Source organism: Bombyx mandarina, chromosome 22 (assembly GCF_030267445.1).
Source record: "Bombyx mandarina strain Sakado chromosome 22, ASM3026744v2".
Lineage (NCBI taxonomy): Eukaryota > Metazoa > Arthropoda > Insecta > Lepidoptera > Bombycidae > Bombyx > Bombyx mandarina.
Window position 1 is genome coordinate 16,460,833 of NC_143228.1, and position 12,330 is coordinate 16,473,162.

The following is a 12,330-nucleotide window of genomic DNA, read 5'->3' on the forward strand; positions in this document are numbered from 1 at the left end:
AGGGGCGTAAAAGTTTATATAAAATTAGTAATAATAAGAAAATTATTAGTAACTATAAGACTTCGACCACATACATATATAATGGGTTTTTTTAATTTTTATTATTTAGATGCGTGGACAAGCTCACAGCCCACCTGATGTTATTGGTTACTGGAGCCCATAGACATCTACAACGTAAATGCGCCACCCACCTTGAGATATAAGTTCTAAGGTCTCAAGTATAGTTACAGCGGCTGCCCCACCTTTCAAACCGAAACGCGTTACTGCTTCACGGCAGCAATAGGCAGGGTGGTGGTACCTACCCGCGCGGACTCACAAGAGGTCTACCACCAGTAAGGTTTTAATACAACGAACATATTTAAAATACAATACAATAATTCTATTTTTTTAAAAATCCTACCTACTTGCGTTTTCTCGATTTCTTTAAGTTAATCGTTATCATGCATTTGCTAATCAAGCTCTTATCCATTTTGAATATAATACTCATTTTCGGTTCATGTTTGGGAGTTGCTGTTGAAAAAAACAAAACAATGCCTTTGTCAACAGAATTATTGAAACTAGCTATTTGTTACAATATTAATATACTATACATTAGTATATATTATATGATAACATAGTTTTTTTTTTTTAATATACTAACAAAAAATGTAATGCAAACATTTTCTACTTTTCGAGCATTTGTTGAAACACTAACCCGCATCTGTGACTTCTGGTTTTGCTTGCAAGACAATATCTTTTGCAGATTTATTTATGGTGTCATCTGAGAGAGAAAAAATAACTTTGGTTCAACAAATTTTCCTAATCACGAAGGACCAATATTACATTTGTAAAAAATAAATTTCAAAGGTTTTTGTTAACATCACCTGAAGTGACTTCATCAACCATTAATATTCGTTCCTTTGCGGCTGGAGACGGAGATTTCCTTGCTAGATCCTGTACAGGAAGGACATCGGCCAAGCTGTCTCTCGACATTGCCAACGTCGGTGCAGTTGTTATCACTAAAACAGGATTAAATTCAATAGTTTTATTATTTAGATGATAACGTAGGAAACATGGGCAGCCAAATCAAAACGGTGGTAGGAAGTTCTACAAGTCCGCACGGTCAGGTATCAAAATTCTACCAATCTCTACCGCAAAGCGTCCGGTCTGAGAAGTCGGGCAGTTTTTATACTTATATAATTTAGTCAATTGCATTGATGAAAAACCGGATCTTCTCAGTGGGTCGCGTTTCCGATCCGGTGGTAGATTCTGCGAAGCACGGTTCTTGCTAGGGCCAGTGCTAGCAACAATCTCGGTTTGAGCCCCGTAAACTCACCCACACGTCAAGGTAAAACTGAAAAAGCCTCTCGAGGCTATCAGCATAGGTAGGGGGGAAAAAAGATTAAAAAATATCTACTCACAAGGTCGTATATACTCTGTGCGTAAATATAATGACGGATCTTTTTTTTTCCTACCCAAGCTGAGAGTCTTGAGAGGCTATATCAACGTAACCTTAACTAGTAGGTGAGCTCACGGGGCTCAAGCCTGATGACGTTACTAACACGAATCCTAGCAAGAGCCGTGCTTCGCGGAATCTACCACCGGATCGGAAACGCGACCCACTGAGAAGATCCGGCGAGAAACTCAGTGGGCTGTGTCTGAGTATTGACGCATCAGTTAATAGTAAATGCTAGGTGTCATCAAATTTTCTCTCACATATCGAGGCGTCAGTGTGCCGTATCTCGCTGACGGGACACCAGCCGATCGTCATCGCATCCGTTTATCTCCCCCCGGACAAGCCCCTTCTGAGCAGTGACATCGAGTCACTGTTCGGCATGGGAGACTCCGTCATCCTGGCAGGCGATTTAAATTGCCACCACACTAGGTGGAACTGCCATCGTACTAACGTTAACGGTAGGCGTCTCGACGCGTTTATAGACGACCTCACCTTTGAAATAGTCGGTCCCCCAACTCCAACATGTTATCCGTATAACATCGCGCTCCGTCCGAGCACTATAGACCTGGCATTGCTTAGGAACGTAACTCTGCGCTTGCGTTCCATCGAAGCAATGTCAGAGCTCGACTCAGACCACCGACCTGTCGTTATGCAGCTCGGTCGCCCCCACAACCCAGTCACTGTTACGAGGACCATGGTGGATTGGAATAAGCTGGGCACGTGCCTAGCCGACACCGCTCCGCCAATCCTCCCTTACGGCCCGGATTCGAATCTATCCCCCGAGGACACCGTCGAATCCATAAACATCATTACCGATCACATATCTTCCGCGATCATTAGATCTTCTAAAGAAGTCGATGTGGAGGACAGCTTCCACCGCATCAGACTGTCCCCCGATCTTAGGAATCTCTTAAGAGTCAGGAACGCGGCAATCCGGGCCTACGATCGTCTTCCCACGCATTCAAACCGGATTCGGATGCGTCGTCTACAACGCGAAGTCCACTCCCGCTTAAGCGACGCGCGTAACGATAATTGGCATAGTTATCTAGAACAACTCGCGCCCTCCCACCAAGCATACTGGCGACTAGCGAGGACTCTCAAATCCGAAACTACCGCTACTATGCCTCCCCTCATACGCCCTTCAGGCCAACCACCGGCATTCGATGACGATGACAAGGCTGAGCTGCTGGCCGATGCACTGCAAGAGCAGTGCACCACCAGCACTCAACACGCGGACCCCGAACACACCGAGTTAGTCGACAGGGAGGTCGAGCGCAGAGCTTCCCTGCCGCCCTCGGACGCGTTACCCCCCATTACCACTGACGAAGTTAGAGACGCGATCCACAACCTCCAACCTAGGAAGGCACCCGGCTCCGACGGCATTCACAACCGCGCGCTAAAATTTTTGCCAGTCCAACTGATAGCAATGTTGGCTACAATTTTAAATGCCGCTATGACGCACTGCATCTTTCCCGCGGTGTGGAAAGAAGCGGACGTTATCGGTATACATAAGCCGGGCAAACCGACAAACGAAACTTCTAGTTACCGTCCGATTAGTCTCCTCTCGACGATAGGAAAAATTTACGAACGGCTCCTTAGGAAACGCCTCTGGGATTTTGTTACCGCGAACAAAATTCTCATTGACGAACAGTTCGGATTCCGCTCTAAACACTCGTGCGTACAACAAGTGCACCGCCTCACGGAGCACATTCTGATAGGACTAAATAGGCGTAAACAAATCCCGACCGGCGCCCTCTTCTTCGACATCGCGAAGGCGTTCGACAAAGTCTGGCACAACGGTTTAATTTATAAACTGTACAACATGGGAGTGCCAGACAGACTCGTGCTCATCATACGAGACTTCTTGTCGAACCGTTCGTTTCGATATCGAGTAGAGGGAACTCGTTCTCGTCCCCGTCAACTGACCGCCGGAGTCCCGCAAGGCTCCGCGCTCTCCCCGTTATTATTTAGTTTGTATATCAATGATATACCCCGGTCTCCGGAGACCCATCTAGCGCTCTTCGCCGACGACACGGCTATCTACTACTCGTGTAGGAAGATGTCGCTGCTTCATCGGCGACTCCAGATCGCAGTAGCCACCCTGGGACAGTGGTTCCGGAAGTGGCGAATAGACATCAACCCCACGAAAAGCGCAGCGGTGCTCTTCAAAAGGGGTCGCCCTCCGAACATCACTTCGAGCATCCCACTCCGTAGTAGGCGCGCAAACACCTCCGCCGTTAGTCCCATCACTCTCTTTGGCCAGCCCATTCCGTGGGTCTCGAAGGTCAAATATCTAGGCGTCACCCTCGACAGAGGGATGACATTCCATCCCCATATAAAAACGGTACGCGACCGCGCCGCGTTTATTCTAGGACGACTCTATCCAATGCTTTGTAGTCGAAGCAAACTGTCCCTCCGAAATAAGGTAACTCTCTACAAAACTTGTATACGCCCCGTCATGACGTATGCAAGCGTAGTGTTCGCTCACGCAGCCCGCACCAACTTGAAATCCCTTCAGGTTATTCAATCACGATTCTGCAGGATAGCCGTCGGAGCGCCTTGGTTCCTTAGGAATGTGGATCTCCACGACGACCTGGAGCTCGACTCCCTTAGTAAGTATCTACAGTCGGCATCGCTGCGCCATTTTGAGAAGGCGGCACGACATGAGAACCCTCTCATCGTAGCCGCTGGAAATTACATACCCGACCCAGTAGACCGAATGGTAAACCGTCGACGTCGCCCAAAGCACGTCATTACGGATCCTCCTGATCCATTAACGGTGCTTTTAGGCACCACAAGCACCGGTCACCGTCCTCGTCGAACCCGTCGCTTGCGACGAAGGGTTCGACGAGCGAACTAACCCATAGACACAGCCCACTGAGTTTCTCGCCGGATCTTCTCAGTGGGTCGCGTTTCCGATCCGGTGGTAGATTCTGCGAAGCACTGCTCTTGCTAGGGTCAGTGTTAGCAACTCTCCGGTTGAGCCCCGCGAGCTCACCTACTAACGTTAGGGCGAAGCTGAAATAGCCTCTCAAGGCTATCAGCATAGGTAGGGAAAAAAAAAAAAAAAAAAATCAAATTTTTACCATAGCTTAGATCCCGCTTCTTAATTTCGTTATCCGTTTCGTCTATTACATTTTCAACAGACAATTTCGTTGGAGCTTCATTACCGTTGGTGAACGATTGATTGCACTTTATAAACGTTGGGTATTCTGCAACCAAAAGAAAAAAAGGGTGCGTGTACTTATGTACGCGCGTAAGAAGTTATACTTTATTTTTATTAAATTTATTTCTTTTTTATTTATTTAAATTTTAATCAATTTGAAAAAAAAACGATTAAACAACATCCTCAAACACGCATATTGGACATCCCTTTTCTTGACATCGTATAAATTCGGTAATTCTCGGTACGGTTCGGAAAGTTCACCTGCGGCTATATTCAGACTCGCCAAGCTACGTCGATCGTATTGTAATGAGCGATTTAGTGGGCAACTTCATTCTGTTAATTTTGCGTCACGGTGCGCGCGCATCGTAAAGTTTCACTCTCATCAATTTTTCAAGAAGTATAACTTCAATAAAATGTTAATTGATACACAAATGAAGTCGTCGCGGCCTAATGGATAAGACGTCCGGTGCTCATTCGTATTGAGCGATGCACCGGTGTTCGAATCCCGCAGGCGGGTATCAATTTTTCTAATGAAATACGTACTCAACAAATGTTCATAATTGACTTCCACGGTGAAGGAATAACATCGTGTAATAAGAAATCAAATCCGCAAAATTATAATTTGCGTAATTACTGGTGGTAGGACGTCTTGTGGGTCTGCGCGGGTAGGTACCGCCGCCCTGCCTATTTGCCGTGAAGCAGTAATGCTTTTCGGTTTGAAGGACGGGGCAGCCGTTGTAACTATAGTTGAGAAGACCTTAGAACTTATATCTCAAGGTGGGTGGCGCATTTATGTTGTAGATGTCTATGGGCTCAAGTAACCTCCAAGTAACCAAGTAACACCAGGTGGGCTGTGAGCTCGTCCACCCGGTTAAAGCATTGTGAAATATTTTGACCACATCGCCGATCCTACCGTTTCCAAATAGTCAATGTAAAAGTGAAACCTTTCTCAAAAGCTGCGCCTCTTCTTATCCACTTTTCGGCATTCAAATCACTGGACAGTACCATACTTGTGCGACAGTCAGGATGCGTCTGAGAGCTCGCTTTTTTTCTACTAATCAATTTCGATAGAGACACAATTTGATCATTGATTTTTTCTGAAAAGAAAACGACATTTGGAGAAAGAAGTATTCCGACTTCATTGTGGGAATAGAGTAATTTTTTTTCATATGGCCTCCACCGACTAATTGGCCACTATACGACTTATCAGATGGTGTTTGGCCTTAGTCACTCATGGGTGTCAGCAATGCCAGGTGTACGAGCAAGCCTTTGCCTACTGGTAGGGGCTTATCAGAAATATTTTCAAAAATTATATGCTATAGATCTCGGGAAAAACCAAAGAGCTTCCCTTATTTTAGCCGGGTATCATGTGGCAATATCTGTTCACAGAAACTTTTGACAGAAAAAGATTAACCATCATGTTAACAACATACGGATTCACAGCTTATCCAGTGATTTCTATTTATTAATCATTCTGTAGGCAGATGAGCAGACGACCCAACCGTTGATCAGTGGTAACCGTAGCTCATATACATAAAAAACCCAGGAATCCAGCCGATTCGTTGCCTGCTACTGGTTAATTTCCACAAACCTCGTTTGAAGAAAGGCATGTCATAGCACTGTGAATGAACGCAGTGCTTATAAACAGCACTAATGATCTTTGCTCCGAATGTGGGTATTACAGTAGTGAAACTAAGGTAATGAGATCTCGAACAATTGCTCAGAGCACTCCTATGGAACATGCGGTAGTGAACTTACAGAATAGCATTAGCTCCAAAGTCACTCGTCAAAATTGTAAGAAACTTATTCTGAAAAACACGTAATGGCCTTAAGATAGACGCCACCCCTTACTAGTGTCACTCGATGCGAGCACGCCGAATCTTATTTATTAGGTCACGGACGCATTTTGGCATAACCTGGTGGTAGGACCTCTTGAGAGTCCGTGCGGGTAGGTACCACCACCCTGCCTATTTCTGCCGTGAAGCAGTAATGCGTTTCGGTTTGAAGGGTGGGGCAGCCGTTGTAACTATACTTGCGCCTTAGAACTTATATCTCAAGGTGGGTGTCGCATTCACGTTGTAGATGTCTATGGGCTCCAGTAACCACTTAACACTAGGTGGGCTGTGAGCTCGTCCACCTATCTAAGCAATAAAAAAAACCTAAAACATTTCGTTTCAAAGCCCACTGTAGAGGCAATAACATTGTTTTGTATCCTTTATGTTTACCTAAATTTTGCTTGAAAGATACACATGCAAAACGACAGATGATTTCCATACAAACCTCGAGCGCTTCTTTCGAGAATTTCTCGTGTGCAACCGCTTTTTATCCGCGTGTTCCTTTGAACTTCCCGTTCAGATGTTTGCGAAGGACATTCATCTATTCAACGTATGAAGATTCAATGTTAATACATAAATTAATTTCGTTATTCATCGAGTATTCCCTATTCGGTATCCGTGAATAATTCACGAAGTGACGACGTATGGGACGTTGAGAAGATTTTTCCTATTCAGTAAAAAATCTATTCGCTATTTTTAGGGTGAATAGAATTTTTCGTTTTGTTCTTATTACATTGCTGGTGGGTGATTTGTGCGACTAAGATAATTCAATGCATCAAACGTAAATAAAACCATGATTCACTTTTGTGAAAATTCAAAGAAATCTTGCGTTATAGTATTATAAATAGTAGACTGAATTAATATGAATGAATGATATCAAAGTCCCGAAAAAACAACATTTGGACCGCGGCGACGACTCCCTCACTGTAAGATCTTCTTTTTGCAGTATGAAATGGTTACGGCAATATTTCTTTTAAAATCGATTCTATTAATTGCAGGAAAAAAAGGTGAGTTTTTGACATTTCCTTTATCAACGGTTTTACGTCACCGAAAAATATGAGATAGATCCGACTTTAGCGAGTCGGATATAGTAAACAGAAATCTGTTATATTGAATATTTATTTTTGGCTTCTCAAAACCGATGAATGGGAACGTTTTGATATAAAGGCAAAGCAACAAAACATTTTCATTTTATTTTATAGGCAAAGGAATTCAAGTTTATCACATCATTACATAATATTGTGTATTTTTTTTTTTCCCTTGTAGGCAGACGAGCATACGGTCCACCTGATGGTGAATGGTTACCTTCGCCCATGGACTTCAGCAATGCCAGGGGCAGAGCCAAGCCGCTGCCTACCAACCTCGAGTGACTTACAAAATTACAATCTTTACTCTAATAGTACTGTATTATTTTTATACTATTATTAGAATTTAAACATACAAAGTAGTGAATTAAGTAGAACTATACTCGTAAGTTTTATCCTACTTGAAAGTGCTTATTACCTTGATAAGAATCGTATTCATTCGGGAAAAATTGATACTGTGTTGATCTGGAGGTACCAGCGGTAGCTGTTAGCGTTGCAATGCTCCTACTCTCTACAAATATACCTGAAGCAACAAGATAGATACAGTTCACACGTTGAAAACATGCCTCAACTGATTGCTACGGACCGAAATCCGTTGAAATTGACTGAGTATTGCAATTGATTAAAAGAAATCCTTGATCTATGTGAATTTAAAAAAAAAAACATTTGAACTCGCAATCAATAATCGGAATACGGAATACGTCACGCTAATACTCAGTCGTCGACACAATCTCGGGGTTCCGTTCCATTAGGTACAATTTCTGAGGAAGTTCAAAGATGCAGACGAGTGAGAAATCGTCGCGGTGAGTGCTCAACAGCTTGTGTAGGTACTCATATTGTTAGGAATGGGCTACATGATAAAATTTGGAGCGTTGTTTGAATTTCCAATGCGGCTGGAACATGGACAATAATCCTGCCTAGCTTAACAGTAAAAAGAGTGGGATACACGTTCTTCAATCCAATGATCCAATAAAGCAGCAAACAACAACATGAATCCAGTGAAATCGCAAAGATTATAATTGAGTACGAAACTATGTACTGGTCTACATTATTATTTAAAATTAAAACTGCAGTAGGAGGCCCCTAAATGAGTGCAGTAGAATGGCCTCGAGCAGGGAGAGATGGCGGGACATCGTGAGACGCATTAAGTCTGCTCCCTCCAACACTACATGACGATCACGACCACTCTGTCAACAGTGACACGATTGAGAAGAAGAAACTATATTATATTATGAGTAATATAAGAACTATCTAATAACGTGTTAACGAAAATAAAATCCGCAAATTTATAATTTACGTAATTACTGGTAGGACGCCTTCTGAACCCACATGGGTAGGTACCACCACCCTGGTTGTTTCTACCGTGAGGCAGTAACGCGTTTCGGTTTGAAGGGTAAGGCAGCCATTGTACTGTAACAACTGGCCTTACAGAACTCATGTCTCAAGGTGGGTGGCAGCATTTATGTTGTAGATGTCTATGGGCTCCAGTAACCACTCCAGTAACCAGTAGGGCCATGAGCTCGTCCACCAATCTAAGCGATAAAGAAAGGCAATGATAATGACATTGGATATATCAATTGCCACGCTAGTACCGACTGACGACACAGGTGCCAAAACTAAATGCTTTTACTGGTGGTAGGACCTCTTGTGAGTCCGCACGGGTAGGTACCACCGCCCCGCCTATTTCTGCCGTGAAGCAATAATGCGTTTCGGTTGGAAGGGTGGGGCAGCCGTTGTAACTATACTGAGATCTTAGAACTTATATCTCAAGGTGTGTGGCGCATTTACGCTGTAGATGTCTATGGGCTCCAGTAACCACTTAACACCAGGTGGGCTGTGAGCTCGTCCACACATCTAAGCAATAAAAAATAAATAAATAAAACATAGACGAAACTATTTAGGTTCTTCTTCATTTATGTTTATAATAACCATATTTCTAACTTACCACGTCTATGAGACTCGGGAGCAGTTTGCAAGCCAGTTTCGTGCAGAGATCGATTCAGCATACACGCAGATATAAGCCGACTCTGACAAAAGCGCGTCGATGAGAATGTCTCGACGTCTGTATGAATAAAATAACAACTAAATGTGTGGTGTCGTGAGACACCGGATAGGAACGAAGTTCCTTATTATAAAAACATTAATTTTAAGTTCTATTCGAGGTATAAAGAAAATGAAACTGGAGGTTTCGCAACAACCCACGGTCATTCGGCAACGTGCAAACTTATTGTGGTACACTTCATTCACGGTTGTTTGCATAAGAATCAGTGTATTGCGCAAACGAACGCTCTGAGATCGTGGTCAATGAATGTTAAAAAAATATGTCATTTTTTGTAACTTATTACAACGTTAAGTCGTACACTGTGTGCATTACTAATAAAAATCTTACGTTACGGACATTTTTCCCGGTTAGGGTACCCCTCCGCATCGTCCCATAAGGAACTTCGTTCCAATAACAAAAAAATCATTTCTATTGTAAATTTAATTCAGGATAATGTTTTCATTACCACACTCACTGTCAACGAGTAATCAATAGTGGAATAAGTGGTGATAGGCATTGAATATAGAGCGCTCGACAAAATTTAAGTATGGTGCGGTATTTCCAAAGGCTTCCGGAAGAAATTCGAATCAGTCAATCGCTTGATACTATTTTAACCACACATACCATTAATCAATATAGTACCTTAAAGGTCCCTTAATAATTAACCCATAAGTTCATTCAATTCCTAAACCAAGCACAATATTATAAACTCGAAGCATAAACAATAATTTTACAAACAAGCTATCTATTTTTCATGAACCCACAATTATAAAGCGCAGGAAAATGAATAATGTTATACATTTCATTTTTCAACTTCAAACTTGGAACAGTTTCAGCAGTGTACGAGGTCTGCACTAAAAGTATCGGGAATGGAATATTTCCACTGTTCCTGTCATATTAAAATCTTTTTAATTGAAAACTACTTGGTTTTAAAAATCGAATACCATTTATTTATTTAAAAAAAGATTTTCGGTCTTGTCACGAGGTTTTGTCAAACTTGTTTAGTCGTTGAGAAAATGGAATTGACTCGAGAAAATTCAAGAGCGATGCTTTATTATGACTTTCGAAGTGGTTTAACACAAAAACAGTGTGTTGACCGGATGGTTTCTGCATTTGGTGATGAAGCCCCATCCAAAACCACAATTTATCGCTGGTTTGCTGAGTTTCAGCGTGGACGTGTCAAGCTCAATGATGATCCCCGTCAAGGTCGTCCAAAAACTACAGTCACCCAAGAAAACGTTGATGCTGTGCGTAAGCTGATTGAGGAAGATCGACATGTGACATACCGCGAAATTCAGGCAACTTTAGACGTTGGCATGAGTCAAATACAAATTATCTTGCTTGAACAATTAGGTGTAAAAAAGTTGTTTTCCCGATGGATACCGCATTCGCTCTGTGAAGAGCAAAAAGCGGCTCGCGTTACTTGGTGCGTCAGAACTCTCGAAAGATTCCACGCAGGATCCTCAAATGCTGTATACAACATTGTATCAGGTGACGAATCCTGGATATACGCGTACGAACCCGAAACAAAAAACCAGTCACGAGTTTGGGTGTTCGAAAATGAGTTAAAGCCAACAAAGAGTGTTCGTTCACGGAGTGTTGCAAAAAAAATGGTGGCCACGTTTGTCTCCAAAACCGGCCATGCTACGACTATTCCTCTTGAGGGACAAAGAACGGTTAATGCAGAATGGTATGCTAGCATTTGTTTGCCACAGGTCGTTTCTGAACTCCGTAAAGAGAACTGCAACCGCCGCATCATCCTGCATCACGACAGTGCAAGTTCTCACACCGCGCACAGAACAAAAGAGTTTTTAGAGCAAGAAAACATAGAATTATTAGACCATCCGCCGTACAGCCCCGACCTAAGCCCTAATTATTTCTATACTTTCCCTAAAATAAAGAATAAGTTGCGTGGACAAAGATTTTCATCACCTGAAGAAGCTGTGGACGCCTACAAAACGGCCATTTTGGAGACCCCAACTTCCGAATGGAATGGTTCTTCAATGATTGGTTTCATCGTATGGAAAAATGTGTCAAATTTCGCGGAGAATACTTCGAAAAGCAATAAATACATTTTTAAATAGTAATGTTGTGTCACTTCGTTAATTCCCGAAATTTTCAGTGCCGCCTATGTATTTAAAGAACATAAACTACAGAATGTTAAGAAAACAAGTTGAATCACTCTTTACAGTGTACTCCGACCTCAATATAAAGATTATAAAAAATGCGACCCTGACGATTCGTAAAGGGTAATTTGTTGACATTAAGGTTGAAATCGGTCTTTAACATTCCCTCGTGCGTCAAATTAGCCACGGTTGTGAACACATATACGTAACGAACACGCGCGTGTGAGTTTGTTCCAACTTCGATTCTACTTTATTAATGTGGATGAGCAGACAAAACTAGACAATTGACACGACTTGAATAACACGACATGCCTTGACCATAAATGTGAGGTATGACCTACTGAGGATCGCAACGTTGCGGCCTTAAAGCACGTCTTTGTGCATCGTCAATGAAATTGATGAGATAATTAGCCCATTCGTGTAGTTAAAGTCTCAACTACATTTGAATAGTTACCATTCTAATTTTTAAACTGGAGAGAATCACGACTTAAGGGAAGAAATAACACAAAATTCGCGTCTACGCAAGCGCTTGTCTGGTTTCTGGTAGTTAGAATTTTAAAAACACACTGATATTGTATCGTACCTTTCCAATATAAAACTTTTATAATTATAAATCACAAAGCAGTACAGTAAAACCTTTTT

General features: G+C 42.4%; 1 protein-coding gene across 1 annotated transcript in view; it reads right to left on the reverse strand.

The window, feature by feature from the left end:
* The window catches only part of LOC114240096 (uncharacterized), a 39,460-nt gene that overhangs the window by 6,793 nt on the left and 20,337 nt on the right, over positions 1-12,330 (reverse strand). Inside the window, exons 24-30 of the mRNA XM_089736667.1 lie at positions 9,467-9,583; positions 7,940-8,044; positions 6,882-6,977; positions 5,546-5,698; positions 4,522-4,647; positions 864-998; positions 695-760 (exon numbers count right to left, since the gene is read on the reverse strand). Of these exons, the coding sequence (XP_089592793.1) occupies positions 695-760; positions 864-998; positions 4,522-4,647; positions 5,546-5,698; positions 6,882-6,977; positions 7,940-8,044; positions 9,467-9,583 (798 nt within the window). The remainder of the gene's footprint in view (positions 1-694; positions 761-863; positions 999-4,521; positions 4,648-5,545; positions 5,699-6,881; positions 6,978-7,939; positions 8,045-9,466; positions 9,584-12,330) is intronic.